Genomic DNA, 26,145 nt, shown 5'->3' on the forward strand with positions numbered 1-26,145 from the left:
TTCATGTCATTACCTATAATAATTATCTCATTCACATAAACCAATATAAAAACGAGCTTCCTTCCATTATTCTTCACAAATAACCATAATCAACCTTTGATTATTCAAAACTTTATTGAATAATGAATGTTGATAGCTTTATGTACCATTGACGTGAAGCTTATTTCAATCGATATATGTTTTTTTATTAGTTTACATATTTTTTACCTTCCTTTATCAGGATAACATGATGATAACTCCATATACACTTGTTCATTTAAATTCCAAGCAAAAATATATTATTAACATCAAATTGTCAAAGATGTCACTCTTTAATAGGTTGAGGAAAGAACTAACCTCATAGTGGTAATATTTATCATTAGTAAAAAAGTTATCGAAGCTGTAACTCTTTAATAGTTGTCAAGGAAAGGACAAACCTCATAGTGGTAATCTTTACCATTAGTAAAAAGCTCTCATAGTAATCCAACCATTCTCTTAATATAAAACTCTTAGTCACTAACCTTACTTTAAATCTTTCTACCATACCATTAGTATTGAATTTAATTTTGTACACCTATCTACATCATATTGCCCTTTTATTAGGTGGTAGATTTATGAGTATACAAGTCTTGTTCTTTTTTAATACATTAATTTCAGCCTTCATAACATTAACCCAATTCGCACTTTCACAAGTTTCGTGGTACAAACTAGCTTGTGTTATGAGTTAATGCAAGTACAAAATTTTTGTACTTATTGCTAAGTCTATCATATGAGACACTAGATGATATGGTATGGGCATACACTCCTTAATTATTCTGTAGTCTGATGGTTTTGAATGATCACTTAGTTATATTCTATTGACATATGTCATCTTTCAATAAGGTGATGGCTTTCTGATTCTATTAGATCTTTCTTTGGCCTTAGGAGAGGTAGTTTTGTCTTTAACTTAACTTTAAAATCTCATGAATTCTTCCTCCATTAGATAAGGGAGATAGAGGCCTTGATATTTCTTTACCTAGTCAATCTCTGCATGTCTCTATCTCAATATTCTTGAGATTGGGTTCGTTATTTATACTATTAACATGGTTAACACTTTATGAGACTTCTAACTCATAATTTTATAAACCTAGGTACCTTGGATCTTTACTTGCTCGAGACCTATAGGAAAAAACATGTTCATTAAGCACCATTGATACAAAGATTTGTCAACTCTCCATATCTAACAGTTTGTATCCCTTAACAATAAGGGATATCCGAGAAAAAACACATCTTCTTACCATTGGATCAAACTTGTGTTTGTTATTAGTCAAAGTCGAAGCAAAACTAGACACAAACATTTTTAGGTGAGTGTATCTTGATTTAGTTTTTAAGAAAAAATTCAAAGATCCAAGTATATTTACTAAAGTCACCCATAATAGAAAAAAATATCTACAACCACCATATGGAACTTCATTTTTAGGGTCTCTAAATGTCACTAGTATTAAAATAACATTTAGACTTATGTTAACTAATTGGAAACAAAAATTTACTAGGTCTTGCAAGAAAACAAATATAACATTGTTCATGCTTAATATTTTTGGAAACATATAAAAAGAAATCTGACTTAAGTAATCTAGAATGCTAAGATGATAGTTCCACAAATCAAAACTCTCTATTTAGTTGAGTTCAAGTGTTACATTTATGGACAAAACCCATATGGTCTTCAACAAACATGTTCTATATTGTTGTAACTGGTATAGGCCTTTTGCCAGCTTACCCACTCCAATCGTCTTCCAAGTTAAAAGATCCTGTATTACCTAAATTTCACATGATTAAACTAGATAACATTTTGAGTCGTCAGCCAATCTTTTAGCTGAAGACTTAATGCTTCTGATATCCTTACTGTCCCAATATAAGAAACATCAACCTTATCTCCATTTGGCAATGTAATAGTAGAGATAATGCTCTATATTACTTGTGTATAGGTGTGGTGTGCATACAATATAGTCTTAACCACTTGAATCAATAATCTAAGGAACTATATGTTGTTTATTTAATTTTATTAAATAAGTATTGAGAGAAAAAGACATACTAGAAAACGTTAAAATATTATTGTCTTTATAGGAAGTAGGAAATGGTTGTACCAAATGTCCTAACAAGTTATCCTATCATAATAAAACCATAAATTATGCATGCTTTCCTGTGTAATCATAAGCTCTTTTGGGATATCTATCTCCTCAAACATTAAGGATGATGAGACTTGATTAACACTCGATGCCTTCATCTTCCTACAAAGTTTGTGCCCTTTCATGTATTCATGAGTTTATAACAACCTTCTACTTATGCTTAGGCATGCTGCAATAGAAACTCACAAGTTTATTTAGAATTTTCTTAAATGAAATGATTTGTTAGTTTACATTATTAGTAATAGTCTTCTGATTTGAATTAAGAGCCCTTGTGATTTTATTCAAATCTTTAATGCTAAGGCCAAGGCTCTGTTAGATGGATTATCCAGTTAGATTTCTTCGTGTTTCTCTCTTATTGTACCATTGAGTACACCTTATTCAAATTGGGGGAACAATTTAATTTGTAATATTTTTACTTTTATATATTTATATGATTCATTTAATTCCACAAGAAACTTTATCATCTAATTTCTTTATCAGTACTCCACTACAACTTTTAATCTTCCAATGTATAATTTGGAATATACTCATAGTTAAGTAACTCATTAAAAAACATTTTGAGTTTGAGAAATAAATTCTTATAATATCCTAGTTTTCCATAATATTGGCTATCGATTGCTTTACCTCATAGATCTTAGGACCATTCTACTTTAGATGCCCTTGTTCTAGCTTGATGTAAAGCTAATAAACGTGTCAGTATAAAAAGTGCTACACTTGATATCTATAGGCAACATAGTTTTTATCCATGTAATAACAATATTGTTGCACCGAAGCTAGTGCTTTACAAGTAGATTGTTTAGATCTGTTAGTTGCTTCAAACTTCCATCAACGAAACCTAATTTACTCTTGATTCTCAGGGCACGCTTCACGGATCTCAGTCATGTGTGATAGTTACTAGAATCTAGAAGCTACATCACAAGTAAGGTCCATGAGCTCTCGTTGACTCTAATATAGTGCAAATTACTTGGATGAGAAGAATCAAAGGTGATTCTATTCAATGAAGTTGGGTTTTGAATAGGATTTGAGTTGGAGTCTTCGTTCTCCATCATTGGCTTTGATATTATAAAAGATTTTAAAGAAGAAAGATGGTAATAATCAAAAGAAAATGAATGAATAAACAACAAAAAGGACAGATGTGAATGGAGATGAGAAAACCCTAATTGATCGCCTATATAATTCTCTTTCTTCTTATTAATCGATATAGAAAGAGAAGAATACATATGTGGAGGAAAACTGGTGCACCTATATTACAAATATACATGAGCATTTTCTCTTCCTAAACCTAAATATAAATGGTGTTGTTTGTATAAATACATATATACATACAATTTACACATACAGACATGGATCCCATATGGGGCTATGCCACCTACTCCGTGTTATTCGAAACTCCTTGAGTCAGCTCCTTGTGAAAAAAAAAAAACTATTTCATCATAGAGAAGTACAAGGGAAACGACTATGTAACACCCAAAATAATTTTTTCTATTTTATTTTATTTTTTATTTTTATTTTTTTGATGTAATTTAATTTAAATTAATTTTTGTGAATATAAAAATATTAATAATCATAAAATTGGGTAAAAATATTATTTGGATTTAATTGAAATTGATTCTGGAAAAAAGGGGTGAAAATTTAGATTCTGGGGGTATTTTTGAAAAGAAATTCGGAAACCGGGGGTCAAAACGCAATTTAGAAAAATTGTGCCCCGTCAGTGCCATGCCAACAGCCACGTCAGCGGCCCAGTCAGCAGTCCTGGCCAACCAAGACCTGCCGCGTGGCAAGGCCACGCCGAACCGGGAACGGGCCATGTGGGCGATCCGCGTGCGCGCGATCGGACGACCCAGATGCGTCCCCGCTCGCACGGACGGTCCAGATCAAGCGTGCACACGGACGACCCAGATGCACGCACACGGACAGCTCAGATGCACGCACACGGACGGCCCAGATTCAATCAAGTACGGACGACCAAGATTTAATCGCGATGGACGGCCCAGATTTAATCCAAATTAAATCGCGATCGAACCGCCCAGATTAAATCAAGATGGACGGTCGTGATTAAAAGGCAAAGGGTATAAATAAACCCCCCACACCTGACCACAAAAACCCTAGCCGCCAGCCCTCGCCGGAGAAGACGAACCAGACGCCGGAGGAGCCGGCTGCCGCCACCCGCCGCCGCACCGGGGAGTTTTCCGACCGCCGATCGAGGTAAATTTCATACCCCCGGCTTGTTTTTCAATGCTGAGTTCCCCTATGGCCAAATCGGAGCCAAACTCCTAGCCAAACGGCTGGAAAACACGGCCGAAACCCAGCGGCGCCGCCGCGTCCCTCCTCGATTTTTGCCTCCGATGAGGCCCTTCCCGGCCTCCGTTTGATACAATGTTTATATCACCGTGATCACCATTATTTTCTCTACAGGTTGATCGGAGCCAAATCACCAAAACACAAACCACGCTGGAGAGCCGCAGCACCCGAGAGCACCGCCGCCGGTAAGCTTCGATTTTTTGTAATTTTTTTGGCCCCTCGAGGGCCCGAGGGTTGTTTTATCACAGGGACCGATGCAAGTGTGGCCGAATTCGGTCAGAAACGGCCGAAAACGGCCAATCCGAGGCGAATCGCCACCGCTTGCTGGAATTGCAATATTGGCCGAAAGGGGCCCCGGGTCTAATTTGGGATTTTTTGGGACACGCGCAGGTACCAGTAGTGCATTTCAGTTCCCCGAAAAAAATTCAGGAAAAATTAGGGACAGCTTGTAGGCGCACTGTAGAGACGTATTCAAACCTCGAAAACAAGTAAGGACCCCTCACCCTATTTCCTATCACGGTATTAAAGTTCAATAAATGCTAAAACGGTATTTCATGAATCAATAGATGTGTGAGATTGTTTAAGGTCGCTAATGGAGCTCGAGTCTGGTGTGTTTGTCGGTCAGCTATTGTTTGTCCTATTTTACAGTTTTAAATGCGGTATGAGGTATGATGTTTTCATTTCATAGTTTCGTGCATATTTCTCTGTTTTATTGATTATGGATTGAATGACTAAGAACCCGATGTTGTGTGTTGTCTTGTTTGGCATAAATTACTGGTTTGCCTGTTGTGTGTGATTTGATGATGCTGACTGAGAAAAAAGGGAATAAAAGGTTACGTAAATTAATAATTAGATAATGTAGTCAGCCTGACTAGATATCCTGGGAGATGGTGGACGGACCGGGTCCGTAGGGAACCCTACCGGGATTGTGGTCTCTCATACCGGACGGGGTATGGAGACCTTATGTGTTTTGGCACCCATAACGGACGGGGTATGGGGACGGCCCTGGAATCTGATTACAAGTATTAAGGGTTCACGGGTAGCGGGACCCCTATGGATCCCCATGGATACTAGTAGGCTGGTAAATGAGGAAAATATATTGTGTAATGATTGAAATGCAAAGGCGTGGTAAGTATTATGTTATACAGTTCATATGATTTCATGATGATGATAATGTTATTGCTTTCGTATGTTGTTTTATGAACTTCATCGAGATAAGTTGACAGTAAATGATTTTATTATTGATAAAAGAATTTGTTGTAAATTATGCTCCATTGGTCTTTTTGTGTTTTCTACCCACCTTTACCTCCGTGACGGTGAGATAGTGTGATGTCTTTACTGGGCTGGTGTAACTCATTCCTTATTTAACCATTTCAGATCAGGAAGAGATTGTTTCCGAGCCCGTTCCGCAGGAAGACGGCGAAAGGGACGCCTGAAGACTCCGTAGTTATATTTATAGCTTTTATTTTTGAGTTTCTCTTTTAGTTAGTTTGTTCTTTTATACTTTGAGCATGTTTTTGGTTTTAGTGTAAGGGATGTTAATCAAAACTTTTATTACGCTTCCGCATTTGACCTTTTTAATACACATATTTCATTTAAAAATTCCGGGGCCGTTACAGACTACTAAAGTATAAAATAGAAGACAACCACAATATCACTTTAACAATGTGTTGTAAGAAGGTGATATGTATAAACATATAAGTAAATGAAATTGAAGTGATGTGTGAATTTGCGCCCATTCCAAATTGCAGTTAGTAGAGCAGAGAAGTTATTGACAGAAATAGTAAAGGAGAGAAGTAAGGTGTGTTGGCAACAAAATGTTCTTTTTCTTCATTTGCATGAAGAAGACAAATAAACATGTTTCTCAATTTAAAAATGGGTGCTTGTAGAAAATCCTACAACCTCTTGCTCAATTGTTTATTTTCCACATATTGTTAATTATTTAGGTAAATATAGAGTAAAAATGCATCAAATAAAACCCATAAGAGAATGAGAAGAAGAATGAGGCAAAGTAATTCAAGAAGTCAGAAGAGTAGTTTAGAGACCTTCAAGAGTTAATCAGTCATTAATCCAAAGTGGGACTAAACACACACCTAACCTAGCAAGAAGAGTGTTTTTTTTTTTCCAATGATAAGGCGAAGAAGAAAAGTTTTTATACTTGATGGAAAATTGGTTTAAAAAAATTAATTTTAAAAACGTAAACGTTAGTCTTATGTGGCATTCACGTAGATCCTCATGTTAGGAAAATTTCAATTTTTTGTAGTCACGCTATGCCACATCAATGGTCACATAATGTTGATTTAAGAAAAAATTAATTTCTATTAGGATACAGGGTTATTTAAAAAAAAAAATTGAAAGTAAACTGATTTATTTAGAACAAATAATACTTAAGTAGAAGAAAAAATAGTAAAGGAGTATATTATATATTTAGGTTCATTATTTAATACTAATACTTGATTTACATATATAGAAATGGATTAAGAAAGATTATATTAATCACTTGGCCCTAAAAGAAGCATATATTACTTATCACTTTAACGTAAAACAAAATTCAAAAGGAGACAATACTGTAATTGCCAACAGAGAGCTTTTCTTTGTTAATATCTAACTATATATATATATATATGTATATGTCTTAATTTATCTAAGTTCATATATTCAAAATAACCGGCATGAATGGAATAGCGAAGTTCGATATCTTAATTATTTTGATTAATTAATAGCAATGAAATTAATGTTGATGTTTCATAACTAATCAAACATGGGACCTGCAAAAGTAAAACAATTTAAAGGAGAAAATACTTAAAAATAAACAAAAGGGTTCCCAAAAAGAACAAATTAATGAGTTGGTGAGCAACATATAATTAATTATACTATTTTTCTTTTTAATTGGCTATTAAATTATTAATTATTTATTCTCTTGGGTTAATGTTAAAGACTTTTTTTATTGTTTTTTTTTGGATAATCATTTTGATTAGTAAATGACATGCTATTTTACTCAAGGAAATAGTATGCTAATCTACAAGCCAGATTTGAGCTATATACCTTTGGGTTATTTGCTTTTTTATGATTATGCACTTTCTTTTATGTGTGTGTGTATATATATATATATATATATATATAATTTGCATACCAACAAAGCTAAAAAGGAGAGAAGTTGGGTAGAAGATGATAAAGAAACAAAATGAATTCTGTAGTTAATTCTAGATGTATATGACTTTTTGATACAGAAGATGGGACTGGACAAATGCCTCGTTAAATCTCAACACCATAAGCATTTACAGTTTAGAAATAAATATAAAAATTCCACACAAAAAATGAGTCAAAATTTCCCAGCATAACCTAATATTTGAGGCAGTCATTCAATTCAAATGGGTTTGATTTTATATCGATCGGCCAGAAAATGTTTTGATATAACCAACCATTAATGAGGAAGTATATGATTGTTCCAATAAGTCTGATATGCAAGCATTATTGTGTTTGTCCTATCATCATGTCAGCCACCAGTCCTTTTTTGATTGACATGTCCGAATCAATTAATATTTTATATTATATTTTAAGTTTATTTATTTTCGAAACTGGAACAAGTATGGTAATTACTAATCAAATTTGTGTGTTTATTAAATTAATTATATCAATAATGTTATATTAGCTTCTAATTATGGTGATTGATTTGCATGGCTAATCAAATCAAAATGATTAACGTCATTAAAAGTAAATGTTAATTACATGCATGTCGATGCAGGGTGACAATTATTATTACTGTGCAGCTAGTAGATCACAATTCACAAGTAGCCCAAACAGGAATTGCCACTAATTGCTAAATAATTATATAAAAAGGTACTGCCTAGAAAGTAATTACCCCAACAGTATATTAATAATCATGATCATAATGATACTAATATATAGAAATATATCAGCTAACGTATATATCCAAATCCAATCCATCTAATAAGCCGCGATGATTATGACACCCATGATAGAAATTATATATGTAACGTTTTGTTTTTGTAACGTATATATGCATATATATATATATATATACACACACACACATGGAAAGCGGAATGAATGAAAATAAGGAGCATTAGAAATATGAATGTCTTCCGGCTCATTAGGTAATGAAATAATTCTAAGTTTTGCATTCAAATAATGGGAAAGGAAGAAAAGAATAAAGATATACCTCCAGCTTCGTCGTCCGTCAAGTGGCTGTGAAGCATTTAGTAATAACTATTCATTGTCTCTTTCACTCGTCGAAGGTCGCAAAAAAAAAAAAGAAAAAAAAAGAAAAAAAAGCAAAGCTTCCCCAATGAAAGAAGGGGTTATATACTTCTATGCAGATGAGTGCATGTACACTGATTTACACCAAAAGACAGCCCAATGCGTGTTTAGTGAAACAATATTTTGGACTAACCTAGTCCAAGGAATTGGACTAGATTGCATGGACAAATGGGCTCAATAACTTCCACCCTCAAAATGGTGAGTAGACGTTTTCTACTCTCATCTTGATCATGTGCTCCTTGAGCAACCGATTAGCTAACACCTTTCTAAAAATATATGTCAGTTGTTGCTTACTAGTCACATGTTTTGTAACTATACTCCCTTATTGTATTTTTTCTCTCACTAAATGACAGTCAATCTTGATATGTTTAGTTTTTTCGTGAAATACAGAGTTGTGGCTATGTGAAGAGCGATCTTATTATCACAATATAATTCTATAGGTCCTAAGTTGCTTTCTCCAAAATGGCTTAAAAGGTACATGATCCATGTGAGCTCACAATACCCAGCAGTCATTGCTCTGTATTTCGCCTCAGCAGATGATCTAGAAATAGTTTGTTGTTTTTTTTTATTTCTAAGACACTAGTGAGTTTTCAACAATAACATAGCATCCCGTAACAGATTTCCTCGTATTAGGGCATCCTACTATTATCAGTGTAGGCATGCCTTTAATTTTAATTCGGACGTGCTTGAATAAAACAAACCTTATCTAATTGTTCCTTTCACGTACCTCAAAACTTTATATGCAATATTCAAGTGTTTACTTGTTGGAGTCTCCATGAACTGACTAAAAACTTAAACTGAATATGATAAGTCGGTCTAGTGAGAGTTAAATACATCAGTCTTCCTATCAATCTTCTATACATTTTGGGATCTTAGGTCGGATCTCCTTCATCCTTTAAGAGTTTAGTTATTTGATCCAAAGGTAGTGATGAAATTTTGCTTCCCAAAACACTTGCATCTTTTAGTAAATCCCAAGCGTATTTCCTCTGACATTTATGCATGCCATCTCTCGACCTAACTTCTTTAATTCCAAGAAAATATTTTAAATTACCCAAGTCTTTGATCTTAAACTCACTGTCAAGTTTTAGTTTTAACTCATCAATTATGTTATTGTTATTACTTATCACTATAATATCATCTATATAAACTAGAAGTACTATGAAATTCTTACCAGTGTTCTTTACGAAGAGGCTATAGTCTACTTTAGACTGATTAAATCCTTGTTTGATGATAAATTCTGAAAATTTAGCATATCACTGTCTAGATTCCTACTTGAGCTCATACAAGTTCTTCATGAGTCTACACATCTTTCCTTATTTCTTTGCATATCCAAGCAACAACTCTATGTAAAATTATTCATCCAGATCTCCATGTAGAAAAATATTGTTGACATTTAATTATCGGAGATGTCATCCTTTTATTGTAGCTAAGGTTAAAAGTATACGTACTAAAACTATATTTGCTATCGGAGAGAATGACTCTTAGTAGTCAAGACTTTCCCTCAGCGTATAACTCTTTGCTACAAGTTTGGTTTTGTACCTCTCCACTAATCCATCTATCTTAAACTTTACTTTATAAACCCATTTGCATCCAATAGCTTTCTTTCCCTTGGGTAAATCAATGACTTTCCATGTTTTATTCTCCTTAAGCGCTTGCAGCTCATTTTTTTATAACATTTCTCCAATTAATGTCTCTACTAGCTTCTTCATATGTATTGGGTTCTGTTCGAGATGCTATGCTTTATGTATATCTCTTGTATCCCCCCTTAAGTTTAGCATATCAAACGGTACTTGATATTGGTATGGCTCAATTTCTTTGAGGCTCTGTGTCTAACATTTCCTCTTCACCATTTTGATATTGAATTTATTCACAGATGTAATCTTTTAGGTCGTTAGTTGGCTTTCTGACCCTGTTTGATTTTTTTTCTAGGTGGATATTCACTTATAATCTCTCCGTCTAATTCCTACACTTCATGGTTTATCTCTTCACTTGAGTTTGCTTCTCCTACTTAATTAGGAGCTGTTGTTTCCAAACTTTGGTCATGTTCTTCCCAAATATCACTTTCTTTAAAGTTTTGAGTGGGGAGGACAATTTATGGATCAACAAAAATATGTCCTAATTCTTGTGCGATTTATAACTCCTTTTTGCATTCTTTACCCTTGCAGTGGAATATTTTTTCATAAAAAATCACATTTCTAGAAATAATGATCTTACCAGTCTCTTTATCAAGTAACTTGTACCATTTGATCCCAAATGGATACCCTTTAAAAATGCATTTCCTGGCCTTAGCAATTTATGTCTATTACTTGTCAATGTAGATGCAAATACAAGACATCCGAATACCTTCAAGTAATTGTATTCTAGTTTCTTCCCGTATAACACCTTAAAAGGTGTTTTGTTTCCTATAATTGCAGAATGAATTCTATTAATAAGGTAAGTGGTAGTAAATATAAATTCACTACAATACCTAATGTCTAGTCTGCTCTAGAATTTCAAAGCTCTTGCAGTATTGGGGATCTGTTGGTGCTTCCTTTCCACCCTTCCATTTTGTTGAGGAGTCTCTATATAGGTTTTCAAATGCATAATCCCCCTTTTATCAAAAAAATTCCTCATCTCAGAAAGGAGAACTTTTCTGTCAAATTGAGTTTTAACAAATATGCAAAAATGTTTAATGTGTAGACTAGTTTCAGCCTTATTTTATCATATAAAGCCATGTGCATCGACTATAATCATCAACAATAGTTAAAAAATGAAGATATCCATCATATGAAGTTTCACTACAAGGCCCCCAAATGTCACAGTGTATCAAATCAAAATAATTGTTTGCTCTACTATTATTATCAGAAAAAGAGAGTCTATGGATTTTTGCTAAAGGACAAATATAACAAATTTTGTAATTTTTGAAGTTCAATACATTTGAGTTAACATTTGACTTGGATTGTGAAGGGTGTCAAAGCTTGTAATGCCAAATATCAAAGTCTTCTTCTTCTTGATTGTGTATTGATGCAGTATCAGCCGCACTTGTAAAATACTGTTGAGGAAAATTTTCTGGTTTTCTGGACCATTTAAGCTTGTACAACCCACTTTAAGTGTTCTCCAAATAAAAAGTTCTAGAATAACACAATGACTTTGTGAAAAACTTAAGCAGCATTTGGTGTTTTGTGTGTTAACCTTATTGCCGATATCAAATTAAAATTGAATGTCAGAACACATAGCACATTATTAAGTGTGAGTTCATCATTGAGTTTAATTATCCCAATATGGGACATATCTACCTTTTCTCCACTTGGTAAGACTATATTAGAGGTAACATTTGATGTAATTTTAGTATATAAATGCGAGACATGCACAATATGATTATATACACTAGTATCTATGATCTAAGGCACATGTATGTTTTCATCTACTTTTAACATGGAAGCATTGAGACAAGAAAACTTACTTATGAAGCAGTGAAACTCAGCTCCTGTGAACGTATTGAAGGCGATCACAACATATTGATTGATGCTTTGTTTTGGTGAATAACTGCCATCAACTCATTGTACTGATTCTTTTTTAGAATATGTTACTATTCTCCTCGGGACTCCTCACTCATGCTACTAGAAGACACCTGATTCACATTTGGTTGTCTACCATTGCCTTGAGGTTTGTAACCCTTGCCTTGAGTTTTCACCCTATAGCATTCATCTACTGCGTATCTAAGAATATTGTAATCGGAACTTATGAATTTACTTTGAAACATTTTTTTAGAGAATGTCTACCCTTCTTGCAATGTGTGCAATAATATTTTTTCTTATTGGGGCTTGAAATCTCATTTGTTTTACTCGATTCCCTTATGTTAAATGCTATTGGTCATAGAATCCACATAAACTTCTCTCCTTTTCTCTTCTTATTGCACAATGGAAAAAACATCATCCAAGTTAGGAAAAAAGATTCATCTAAAGAATTTGAGCCCTAAGATCTTTATAAGATTCGTTGTGGCCCATCAAGAACTTCATTGTATATCTACTTTTTCGGTCCATAGTGATGGGTTTTTTGCCACCACAAGTGTAATTATGGCTGACTTGATAATTTATTGGCTCATTCAATGAGGTTTTTCACCTTTGAGAAATACATGCTCACTGATTCTTGATTTTGTAAAATTCTTGTTATGGACTGTCTAAGTTGATACACTCTTGGTGCATTTCATTAAGAGAAAATTTTCCTCTAAATCAACCCATAACTTATATATTGTTTCAACATAAACTATATTATCCCTAATGTCAGGAGTAACAAAATTTTGTATCCAAGAGATCATAATGTTATTACATCGCTCTCAGTGCTTACTTTATGGATCCGCTGGATCCTTTGGTTCGGTTAGAGTTCCATATGTGAACCGTACTTTATTTTGTATACTTAAAGCCTGTTGCATGTATCTTAACCAAGTGTGATAATTGCTTCCATCATACAATTGTGTGACTAAGGCGACATTTGGGCCTATGATTATATCAACGTAATATGGGTTGTTGAAGTGCAGATAAAAAATCATTTGTTCTAAAGCACTAAGGGTTTGATCTGCCGTGGCTCCAGAAGAGTTATGACTTTCCATTTTTTTGTTTTGACTATCTAGTTTTGGGTTTTTTTTTGTTGAACTTTCAAGGATTAATGATCACAGTCGGATCCTATCCAATAAAGAATATTATATATATATATATCACTACCAAGATGCAGCAAATACCTAAAAGCTGTTGACTCCAACAAAAAGCAAAATGCAACAAATATATATATATATATATTAAAGGGATTCGTTTTTTCTCTTTCTCTTTTTTTTTTTGCATTTAAATCTGTTCTCACATCAAACAATATTCAAAGGTTCTTCAGTTCTTTTCATTTTGCTCTGATACCATGAAATAATTCCAAGTTTTGCATTCAAATAATGTGAAAGGAAGAAAAGAACAAAGATATACCTCCAGCTTGGTAGTCCGTCAAGTGGCTGCGAAATGTCTAGCGACAGCCATTCGTTGTCTCTTTCACCCATCGGTAATTGCAAGAAAAATAGAAGAAAAAGAAGAAAAAATACTAGGGCTTCCCCAGTGGAATAAGGTATTATATACCCCTGCGGAAGTGGGTGCATGTACACCCATTTACACCAAAACACAGCCGAATACGTGTTTAATGAAACATGCGTTTTAGGCTGACCTAGTCCAAGAAATTGGATTAGATTGCATGGATAAATGGGTTCAATAACAGGTAAAAAAAAATTGTAACACTTTTAGTGTTCCATCTAAGCAAATCAAGAACCATTAAATCAATCAACCTCTCAATATGTGAATTGAGCACTTTAATGGAATAAACTCGTCTAACTGTCTTAAATGAGAACTATTTATCATCTCATACATTAATCCTTTATTTGGTATCCATCATCCATTTCAGTCAGTCAACTAGTAATTGTCTTCTTGTAAACATGTTATCCACATGTAATTAGGGCGAAACCCAAGTTTGTTATCCAAAAATTCCTTAAAAATAAATATTTTGTCTCTAGTAAGTCAAAAAGTAATGAATTTTGATTAGTTAATATCCTTTGTATCTATTTTGCCAACCTAACTATATTGAAGCAATGGAAATAAGGGAACCCCAATCCACTATAGAGTTTCAATAAGTAAATTAAGGTCTATTCAAGTTAATGAAATTTTTTTTGATCCCCTTAATGCCTCAACCTTTTTGCTACCAACCTCTCCAACTGAGCACATATAAATTTAGGTAAAAGAAATAAACTCATGATATAAGTTGGTATAGTCTGAGCCACCAACTTAGTCATAACTTTCAACCTGCTTTTGATGATTTGTGTGATTTTAATTTTGAAGTATCCTAGCCACTCTTGTAATAATGGAGTCAAAAGTCTTATGCAAAAATCTTGTCAGTCATTTTAATGAGGCCTAGATAGTTGTCATGCTCTGCCACATGCTTCACCATTAATAAATCACCAAGTTTCTAACCCAAGGATATAACCCTTTGAGAAAGTAACAAAGAACTTATTAAGGTTTATGGCTTGGATAGAAGCCTACCATACTTTTTTAGAATATCTCAAATGCTAGAATTTCCCCCATCATTGCGCTTCTAAAAAATAAAGCTATCATCGAAAAAAAAAAGTAGGACACAGTTGGGATAACTCTAATAATTTTAACACCATGAAGTTGACCATCAATTTTAGCCTTTCACAACAAGTTTAATAAAGCCTCTGTGCATAAAATAGATAGGAGAAATGCACCCCCTCCCCTCGATGGAGGCCCCTCTTTGATTAGATTACCTAAGTTGGTTTTCTATTGACAAGAATAGAATAAGTAACTACATTCACATAAGACATAATCAGAGCCACAAATTGTGGATAAAAACCCAACTTATGTATTATACCCTCTAAGAAAGACCAAGATATCTTATAAAAAGCCTTACTAATGTCAAAGTTGAGTGAAAAAGAATATTATTTATTGCCCCTGGCTTTCCTAAAATGGTAAAATATTTCAAAAGCTATAAGAGCATTATTAATGGTAAGTATATCAAGGATAAAAACAAATTGTAAGACATGTACAATATGATCAAAATAATTTTTGAACTATTTTACTATACATTTAGCTACTAATTTCATTACAATATTGCATAAGCTTATTGGACGAAAATCAAAAGTGAGGTTGGTTATGACACTTTTAGAACTAAAGTAATATTGGTATGATTAATATCAATGAGAGAGACATAGTTATTGATAATATTAAAAACATATTAACATACATCATCTCTAACTAGCGATGTTAGTTTTTGATAAAACAAAGGGGTACTACATTCAAGCCCAAGTGCCTTCATCGAGTGTATCTGTTGGAGCGTAACATAGATCTCTTCTTCATTATAAGGTTTTAATAGTTTCTTATTCATCTCTAGTGACTTTTAGCTCCATAGGGCTCAACACCTCATCCATGTTGTTGTCTGAGCCTTTCTTAAAACCCTTTGGACCAAAAACAACTCTTGAATCCCTTCTTGTCTATCCATGCAATCTGCAGTCATATTCAGTAGCTTGATAATTATATTTTAACAATGAAATTGTGTAGCCATTGAGTGAAAGATTTTTATATTTTTGTCTTTCCATTTAAATAAATCAACTCGAGAACATTGCACCCATAATATCTCTCATTTTTTTGTATAGTTTTTCAAGCTCCATCTCTCCATATTATTGCCCAATTTATTATAACACTCAATACCCATAAGTTCCTTTTTTAGTGTCATAATTTTTTGCCTAACACTTTTCACCACATTCTTGTATTAGTTAATTAATTACTTACCACACATGCCAATTTTTCCCATTAGGTCACCTAAACTTCCTTCTCACGCCTCTCTTGCTATATTATAATATGAAGGCTCATGCAACCACATGTACTCAAATTAAAAAAATCTTATGTTGCTTTCTATTACTGTTCAATCCATTTGATATATGTAAAAGGATCGGGCCATGATTGGACTCATACCTTAGTAAGTACTGTACTCAGTAATGAGAAAAAAAAATATTTTTTAAGATTACGTGGCCAAAAGATTATCTAACCACTCTTGTACACTTTCCTGTCCCATGTTATTATTACACCAAGTAAATCGATTCTCCAAGTATCCAAGGTCCACCAAGCCGTACAGATCCATTATATGCTTGAAATATTCCATCCAATAGGTAGGGACTCAACTACTACTTTTATTTTCATCAATGTATAAAATTTCATTGGGCACTGATTCCATATTGAACACATAAAATCCCAAGTGTGATATTCTTGAGTTGTCTTACCAACCATGAATAACCATAAAATGCTACACAGTACTGCTCCCATTATTTTATGTTGACATGAATGTGATGATCTAATATCGATACAATGTTCATATGTAACTCATTTTTCCACCACAAACATCCTCCTGCTTCATTGGTGTTCAAGACACATGATTAAAACCACACATATTCTGAAAACCTAAAGTTTCCATCAATATCCCCATTTCATATAGTTTTTTCTTCATCTCCATCAATATTCTTTGAATTCTTCTAATTGTCATAGGCCTCGCCAACCTATAACAATTATAGCTTAAAATTGACATCGTTGTCGATGTCGCTGCTGAACAACCTTTGTTGTTGGATCAATGTTTAAAGTAAACCCCTCCTCATGCAAAATCTTTTGGAACTTATACTTGGACTCCATGATTGAAACTCGATATTTCAAATAGAAAAAATAGAAGCAAAGAAAACAAGATCTGCTTCAATAATATATCAAAATTTTATTTCAACAATTAGTTTTGCTCATGAGTATGTGGGCAAGTGAGAAGATGACCAATACATTTTTATTTAAAATATTTACTTGTTAGTATTCAACAACCAATCATAATGAAGGAACTAAATTATTGAAGAATTAAACTCATAAAGAACATAAACATCAAAGATGAAGGACATAGAATCAAGATAATTTTTATTATTTAAGTTGTACAATTATGTAAAATGTTACAAAATATTAATAACTATACTAAAATAATAAAAACCTAAAGAGGCTAACCTATGAACAAGATTTAAAATATTCTAATGAACAATATGATAAATATTGGAGATCGAGTTGACAGGCACTAACTGTTAATTTCTTATCGTATACTGAAATAAAAAGAAACTCTATTCAAAAGTTATAAATGCATTTTAAAATATTTTATTTGCCAGATAATTTGAATTGCTACTAGATATAATCCATGTACCCATCAAAATAAAATTATATATATTTTTTTATTAAGAACTTGTATTTATGTATAAATACATCAAGAGGTTGAGTTAAAAAAAAAAAACGTGTGATATACATTCTATTTATCCAGTAGGTATTTGATTTTGATGCATTGTATACATAAAGAGTTGGTAAAATCAGTAATTACACGAACTTAACTAAAGTTAAAAGGTTGTTTGATGGGAGTGGTTAAGAGTAATGATTCAATTGCTTTGGGGAATATGTATTAATTATTATTTAGTTGAAAAGACAATGTACATATATATATATATATATATATATATATATATACACAGAAGATATGGTGGTGGGGGTAAATCCAGGGCAGCAGGCGTAAAGAAAAATGGACAAATGGAGGGTTGAGAATGGTGGGCAGGGGGAATTCATCCACTAAACCACCTCCTAAATGACAAAAAACATATAAAGCCAACAAAATTAATGCTACCTGGTCATGTCAGCTACACCACTGCCATCAACTTTTTCTTCATCTTCCTTTTATTTTTCCAAATTAAATTCACATTTTTTACAGACTAATTGAATTAAATGGATTCAACTCATTCATTTTTTAAGTCTTGCTGATTAATTAAATTAATGTTAAGAAGGAAACAATGTAGATAATGAAACCAAAAGGGTACTCAAAAAGTCAAATTAACTGTATTAACTGTAACTACAGAGTTCTTTTTCCAAATGTTACAAAAAAAAAAAAAGTGCTATATATATATATATATATATTAAATTTATAACACAATTGTATAATATTAGATTAAAAAATAGATTCTAAGTATTTAACAACCACAGGATGTAGGAATTTGTGCATGAAGGGGACGTGAGTAGTCAAAATGGATCTGCAAAAAGATGTGCCTTTTTATTTGGTTTCTTCTTCTCTTTCTTCTTCCTCCATTGATTTTGCTGCATGTCCTTTATTCATCTTCAACCTCACCCTTCTCTCTTCTTTTTCATGTGGATATGTCTTAGTTTCAACTCCATGCAAGCTGGAAAATCCATACATCAAAATATCTTATTAATTTAATCCAATCAATTTAATATCTACGCGGGTTTCTTTGTCCTTTTTTTTTTTTTTTTTTTTTAATTAAAGAAAAAATATTGATGATCAGACAGGACATATGAGGACTTATGCGTCACGTACACATATAGCTAGCAGGTGTATAGATATAGGAGATGTTTTGTAGGGCAGGTGTGTATATAATTAATTACATTAATGGAAACAACACAAGTTGCTGTTGGCCAACCCAGTCCCAGATGGATTAAGAAACTTTTGTCTTTGCTCTTCTGCATCCCACAATAGTCCGTTACCGTTGTCCTGAAATCAAAATAATATTACACGTCTTTACTTAATAATATATTCTCAATATAATTAATATAACATAATATATACATATATTATGATACGTATGTATATATGTATGTACCTGAGGATGAGGTCTGATTTGGGGTTGTTGAATGAAGAAAGCGGGTGAGGAGGCATCAAGAAGAGAATAGTTATTAGCTGGGGCAAAGTTGGTGGTGGTTGCATCGGCAAAAGCTGTAATCTGCGTGGGGCTGCATTCTTGTACACATCCCATTCTCTGAAAATAGTGATTCATCTCATCTTATCACATCTACGTATATAATATGTGTATATGCATATATATATATGTGTGTGTGTATCAACAGAGAAAATTTACCTCTGGTTTCACCATGAATGCATCTAGGTCCACTCCAAAGTCATAGAACACAGGATTCAGAGAAGCAAGTTTCATTGACAGAAACTGATCAATCATGAAAAGTATTTAGTAATTAATTTTAACATAAATATATTATAATGAAGGAAGATGGATACGTGAGTGGTACCTCTACTTGATTCTGTAGGGACTGAACATAATTTATTATTTCATCCAACATGAGGGCCTTCCCAGTTACCTATTCTCATTGCACAACCACATGAGTTGTCAGAATATATAGATATAGTTACATATATATGTATGCATGGATATTATTAATTAATCAATAACATCAATTTCGTAATGAAGAGAAGAGAAAAGAAGGAAAGCAAAGCATGTATAGATTATTAAGGAAGAAAAAACTAATTAGAAGGTGATGAAACTCTCACCTTGTCACATCCAGGAACAAGTTTCTGCAAAATCTTCATCCTCTCACTGATTTTTTCTCTTCTTACCTAAAATAACATTTGACAATATATAAGTACTCATATCTTATATATATATATATATATATATATGATTAGTTTAGGGCAGGGTACCCTTTCTGCAAGACTGTGACTATCTGTTGCTTGGCCTCTTCTGGCCCTTACATGAATGTAGCCTGTTGGTGGTTGTTGATCAGCAACCTTTTTTTCACCTTTCCCTTCTTTTCTATCTTCTCCTCCATTACTCATGCATTTCTTTTGTCTCTTGCTCTTTCCTTCTCTACCCGTTTCCTGATTTAACCACAAACCCGTGCATGCATACTCAACTCTCTACTCACAATTTATAAATTAAACAACATACATATACATATACATATATATATATGTATATACAAAGAAGATGAATGAATGAAATTGTTGTAAGAGATTAAACAAACCTTGGAGTGATGACCAGAAGAAGTTAGTGTAGAGCCATTTCTGGTCTTTCTTTTCTTGTCGAGCACTGGAGCGAGGTTTTGGGTGACTTGATCTCCGTCCACGACAGTTGATGAGTCAGTGCTCTGCTTTTTAGTAACAGAGGGTTCATTATCGCTGAGAACAACGCAGCTGTTGTCGTAAATCACAGGAGTAGTGTCTTTCATGGAGTCTTGAGGAGGATCAAACTGAGAGAAACAGCTGCTGTGATCTTCATCCATTAAATTATTAGTATAAAGCTTCATGGAAGGAGGAGGAGGAGGAGGAGAAGAAGAACAAGTTGTGTTGGGCAAGCAGAGAAGAGAATCAAGAAGAAAGGGGTGGTGCAATTGGTACGGAAAGGAAGCCATTTCTGGAATTTGAGAAAATGACTATGGAATTAGAGAAAACCAGAAGTTGCAGTCGAGAAAAAAAGTTGGTGTGTGATGAAACTACCACGCCCATAACCTATATATATATATATATGATATACATATATAGAGCATCACCCAACACAGTAAACATTAATGAGATAAGACCAGTCAAATCTACAATAGAACCAATGTGATGTACATTTTCTCTCTCTAGGTAGCTAGGTACAAAAATATTAAAGTGTATAATAATGAAAGAAAAAGAATTGTTTATAGTATACAAAAAAATTGTCAGTGATTCAGAAATTCATATGGATTTGATAATAAAATAATAATTCATGAAAGTGATTTGGCACTCTTCTTTTTTTTTTTTCTTTTTTTTTTTTTTTTTTTTCTTCTTCTACTGCAAAGCTTATACCTTTCGAGCTGCTTTTCAATGTGGGTTGTTTTGCCTTTTGAACTTCGCAGTTAATTCAGCCTCTGCTGCCATTGGTTTCTGCTTATAACCAAAAGCAAAAAGTCTCTGCAAAAAGATTTTCAGCAAATTACTTTTTGGTTCATTTTACTGTTCATCAAAGTTTAATATTATATATATATATATAATAATTATTGAAAAACAAGAAAAAAAAAAAAAGAAAAATAAAAATGATTCTGTAAGCACTAGAAGATTTGAGCCTGGCCCAAGTAGATGATGATGATAATGATGATGATGAAAGACTAATCAGAGTTGAGGTTTGGGCCATGTTGATAAAGAAGATGATTACACAATACGTGTTAAATGATTATAAGCCTTACTGTAATGTCTTATCTAAAAAAGGAAATATCATCATTTCAATTCTCTAATACATTATATAACTCACTTGCATTTCCTATCAAGAAATCCAGTTACATCTTAAACTCAACTTAATCTTTCTCATTAACTTTAGAAATAGTTGATAATTTTATTTGTTTGTACAAGATTATAATTTCAAATCAGAGTTGTGTTTATAAATTGTTAGAAGATTAATGTGTTAAAATTTGTAGGTGTATATATCATTTTATTAATTAGATATTAGTACTTCTATTTAAAAAAGATTCTACATGTGAACTTTTAAAAAATAATTTTGAATAATTGTTCGTAAAATTTAATTATATATGTCATATTTTTTAATCTGTATGTTAATCTAAACTTGTTTAGCAATATATATAAATGTATACTAATCTAAACTTACTTTCTTAATGTTATGTTATGTTATTATCATTGAATTTAAATGGATAATAATAATAATAATAAAGAAAATAGTGTGGAGAAATCACTAGAAAGACGTATAGGACCAAAAATAAAGAGGGAAATGAAGTTTTAGCTAAGAGCAAGAAAAAGCAGTGACCCTCTTTTGCCCGCCACTTAAAAGGGAAACCCTGTTTCTGAGGAGTAAGAAACTTAACATGCCTTACACTTGTAAAGCATCACCCACCAACACACATATATATACACACATACATACACACACACACACACACACACACACACACACACACACACACATGCTCTTAATCAGTTATATATGCAAAAAGAATCAATTCTCAATTTAGTTATATAAACGATTGGGTATTTAATTATGTAATTAAAAATTAATAATAAAATATGTGAACCAAAAATATATTTGAACTTTTGCAAAACATATTCCAAATTGTCAACATATGAATTCCAAAATGGACATTAGAAGGAAGAGAAATTATGTTGTTCATCATATTTTATTAACTTTTTCAAAACATATTCCAAATTAATTTTAGATCAAATGATCATCACCAGCAGCCAATATATATATATATATATATATATACTTATTAATTATCACGTTTTATTGATTTGGAATTTCCATAAATATACAATTTGCCAAGATTTTAATCTTCTCCTAAAGTAGTAATTGATTAACTTAATTAACTAATCTATGTTCATATTATCTTCTCCAAAAAAAAAAAAAAAGCTTCTCGCTCATCACAGCCTATATAAATCAACAATCACTATAACTTAATTAGTAGTGATTAATTTACCTGGTTAAATCATACCTAGATGATAATCACACATATTCAAGTTAATTAAGGATCATATATGTAATTTATGTTCAAAAGGAAATCCCATATGCAATTCTTTAATTCTTAATTATTCAAAATTTTGATTTTAATATAAGTTCAAAATATATATGTGTTTTTCATGATTTCATACAGTATAATATCTATGATATTATCAATATTTTACATATACACCCTTTTTTTATATGAATATCGTATACAGCACCCTTACACTAGTACATAGGATACTAATAAGAAGAAAACATGTAACAAGTACATATATAACATAATATCAACATTAACATATATATTTACATATGTATACATATATATTTTATAAATAAGATTATTAAGTGATATTAAGTCTTCATATTAAATGCTATTTTTTCCTAGAAGCATCAAATTGTAATTGCATGTCTAAATGAAATTTTAATTAGCAATCTTGATTTGGGTTATCGTTCCAAAGCTATAAGATTACTTCATCTCCTATTATGGAGGTGGTTGAGGGTTCCGAACCTATAAAAACTTTCATATATAATTCTATATTCAAATATTTTTTTAAAAATGTAAAATAAGCTATTTATTAAATAAAAGAAAAAAAATGCACTATTAACATCTCGTCATCTAATATTAAATATGTAACAGCCTGTAACTTAAAAGGGAATAAAGTTATAAATTAAGTGCGGAATTGAAATAATAGAGTTTAGGGTTTACATTTTATATGCAATAATTTAGAATGCTCAATATAGTTACATGAATGTCTCTTCTAAAATAACAAACGAAAATCAAAGAAATGAACTAAAAGCGAGTAACTAAGTATTCGAGGACGACCTTCACTAGTTTTTGAAAGGAGTTCGGGTGGTGAACTTATTCACAACTCTCTTATTTATCGGGATCTAGATCTTGATCCTCTTGATCTTAAATAATTAATGAAAAGGTGAGCTATACTAATCTAGTAAGAATATCAAACTACTCACCGATACAGAAAATAAAAGTTGGTAAAAATCATAAAAACAACCAATGGAGCTCTTGATTTAAGTAAATTCATTTATCATAAAGAAAACTATTTATTGCATATATTTGCCGTTGTAAAATTTTTAAAATTGATCTATATAGATAATAACTTAAATAACATTCCAATCTTATATTCAAGTGAGCAAGAACAGTAACTTTCCCTCTTTATTAGCTTGTTAGTATCCTTGAGGGCCCATAAGAATATTCCACTATGCATGAACTATCATTTAACATTGTCAACTAACCAGCCATCTCATACCTCATCTGATATGAGCGCCAAGAATACTATCTTTCAATATTCCGTCCGGTATGAGGGTGAAACGAGTCGTCTCCATACCCCGTTCAGTATGAGCGCCAAAAATACTAATCTTCGATACCCCGTCCGATATGAGGCGACATTCATGGTAGGGTTTTCTATGTACCTGGTCTGTCCACCATCTCTCAAGATATCTAGTAAGACTACCATTCATTCATTCACTTAACCAATCAATTTTTTATTTACATTTAATTTTCAGTTTCACAATTTAATCATAAATCAACACAAGACAAATAATACACACATCAAAGAAACACAATTGAATCATTTTACTAATTTCAGTATATTATCATGCATTTAAAGTAATAAAATCAAACAATCGGTTAAATAGGACAAACGATAATAAATAACCGGTTTTGTCTCCATTAGTAACCTATAATTAATTCTCGAAAAGTTTTAAATTACGCAAAATACCATATTATTGATAATTAAAGTTCAATTCCATAACAGAAAATAAGTTGAAGAATTTTAACCAGAATCGATATCCGAAATACTGAACTTTCTACTGCACCTACTAGCGGTCTCCGGGTTTTCTGAATTTTTATGCGAAGATTAAAACACGTTTCATATACCTAAAAAATATCCCAAAAAACTCAAAATCGGTGTTAAAAATCTTTTTCGGCTAATTTCAAAATTCCGACACGTCAGCACTGCTGTGCTCCCGCGACGGCACCGATGCTCGCGACAACGGTTTGCCTCGGCCTAACAGTTTTCAGCCAGTTTTGACCGGTTTCGGTCAGTTTTATACACATCCCTGCGATAAAACATGTTAGGAGGTCTCAGTTGATCGAAAAAAAGTCAAAAAATAAAAAAAATTACCGGCGGCAACATTTTTCGGTGCGGCGGCTCCGTTGACTCACCTTCGCGGCTGAACATTTTTTTTCAATCAGCATGTAGAAAATAGAATGATGAACATAATAGTGGAAAAATCGCATGAAACGTGAAACGGAAAGGGGTTCATTGGAACTGATTTCGAATTTTGCCTGCGACAGCTTCGCCAGGCTTTACCCGAAGTTTTCGTCTGATCCGTCGTTCTTTTTACTCTGATTTGGTCATGAGGGTGTTCGAAATCAAATTCCGAACGGATAGAAGAATGTTTTACCTTTTTTGACGATCGGAGGTGGCTCCGGCGAGGCGGCAGGTGGCGGACGGCTCCCTTCTCCGGCGACTAGTTCTTCTTTTCCGACGAGAGGCTGGCGGTTAGGTTTGGATTTGGTGTGATGCAAGATATTTATACCCGTCTCCCTTAAATATGGGCCGTTCATCGCATTTGATCTCGACCGTCCGATCGCATTTAAAGAAAAAATAAATATGGACTGTTTATCGCGATTTGATCTCGACCGTACGATTACGTTTAAAGATAAAACGAATATGAACCGTTTATTGTATTTAATCGCGACCGTCTGATCACGCCTAAGGAGAGAATTGATTCGAACCGTCCACGCAGGCAAGATTACATTCGGGTTGTCCGATCGCGGGCACACAGATTGCCAGCGTGGCCTCCCACGTGGCACTAAGTCAGTGTGCCTTGCCACGCGACGCGCTTCGGTTCGTCGGGGCTGTTGACTAGGCAGTCCTATGTGGCGTAATTTTTTTAAATTGTGTTTTGGCCAGTAGTTTCTGATTTTTATTTTAAAAATACATTTCGAACCCAAATTTTCACTTTTTTTTTTCTAAAATTATTTTGAATTTCATCATCAACCTATTTTTTCATAATTTCACATTAAATAAAAATTTATAAATTTTAAAATTATATTTTTCTATATATTTTAAATTTTAAAATTAATTCCGGACCAAATTCCAGAATCGAGTATTACAAAATAAACTTTCATATATTTAAAAATTTATGATTTTTACAATATTAGGAATAATCTTATTGAAATCAAAATATTTTCAAAATCTACAAATATCAGTATGAGAAGACTAAGTAAATTAGTACTAATTAAGTTCTCTGTAAATATGTGTATATTTGATTTAATATCTCTTTTATTTAAATTAATTAAAGATATCATAAGTATTATTAGGTATTAAGAAGTATTATGATGTGAGTTCTTGGGAGGTTTGGAAATCCTTTCATTGGATGCTAATATACATAACATTATTTAACTTTGATTCACAAGAGGTAAGTAATTATTGTCTTACACAATCTTAACTAAAGAGATATTATACTTTTATTTGCTTGTATATAAATTAAAAACTCAAGTTTAATCCTATGTATATTAGTTTGAAACACTATGATGTAATTTTCAATGATGAATAACCGTTCGATTAATCTTTTATGATTTAATTTTTTTGACACACACATATT

General features: G+C 32.6%; 1 protein-coding gene and 1 long non-coding RNA gene across 6 annotated transcripts; both read right to left on the reverse strand.

Annotated features, from left to right (window-relative positions):
* Positions 1 to 18,117: 18,117 nt before the first annotated feature.
* On the reverse strand, positions 18,118 to 21,267 carry LOC110823051 (basic helix-loop-helix (bHLH) DNA-binding superfamily protein). 5 transcript variants are annotated; one of them, XM_022053320.2, is made up of 10 exons: positions 21,117 to 21,267; positions 20,874 to 20,978; positions 20,069 to 20,457; positions 19,746 to 19,922; positions 19,596 to 19,661; positions 19,337 to 19,405; positions 19,171 to 19,254; positions 18,916 to 19,071; positions 18,701 to 18,806; positions 18,118 to 18,477 (listed from the first exon to the last, which is right to left on the reverse strand). In XM_022053320.2, exons 3-9 carry the CDS (start codon positions 20,453 to 20,455, stop codon positions 18,702 to 18,704), a joined length of 1,044 nt encoding a protein of 347 aa, XP_021909012.1. In that variant the 5' UTR covers positions 20,456 to 20,457; positions 20,874 to 20,978; positions 21,117 to 21,267; the 3' UTR covers positions 18,118 to 18,477; position 18,701. The 5 variants fall into 5 exon arrangements, with proteins under 5 accessions (XP_021909012.1, XP_021909015.1, XP_021909011.1 ...); XM_022053323.2 differs by having other exon boundaries at positions 20,069 to 20,316; positions 21,117 to 21,264; XM_022053319.2 differs by having other exon boundaries at positions 20,874 to 21,262.
* Positions 21,268 to 24,231: 2,964 nt separating this feature from the next.
* Positions 24,232 to 25,027, reverse strand: LOC148239796 (uncharacterized). The gene is made up of 2 exons (XR_015816415.1): positions 24,940 to 25,027; positions 24,232 to 24,705 (listed from the first exon to the last, which is right to left on the reverse strand). It is a non-coding gene; the product is annotated as an uncharacterized LOC148239796 (long non-coding RNA).
* Positions 25,028 to 26,145: the final 1,118 nt, after the last annotated feature.

This window comes from Carica papaya, chromosome 9 (genome assembly GCF_054855325.1).
Source record: "Carica papaya isolate Zhongbai chromosome 9, ASM5485532v1, whole genome shotgun sequence".
NCBI lineage: Eukaryota > Viridiplantae > Streptophyta > Magnoliopsida > Brassicales > Caricaceae > Carica > Carica papaya.

Bases quoted from the DNA above. Each gene is read 5' to 3' on its own strand.
- LOC110823051 (XM_022053320.2), bottom strand. From the start codon at position 20,455: ATGGCTTCCTTTCCGTACCAATTGCACCACCCCTTTCTTCTTGATTCT. The intron at 19,255-19,336 runs GTACCACTCACG...ATGATTGATCAG, and splicing joins CCCTACAGAATCAAGTAGAG to TTTCTGTCAATGAAACTTGC. The intron at 18,807-18,915 runs GTACATACATAT...TTTTGATTTCAG, and splicing joins AAATCAGACCTCATCCTCAG to GACAACGGTAACGGACTATT.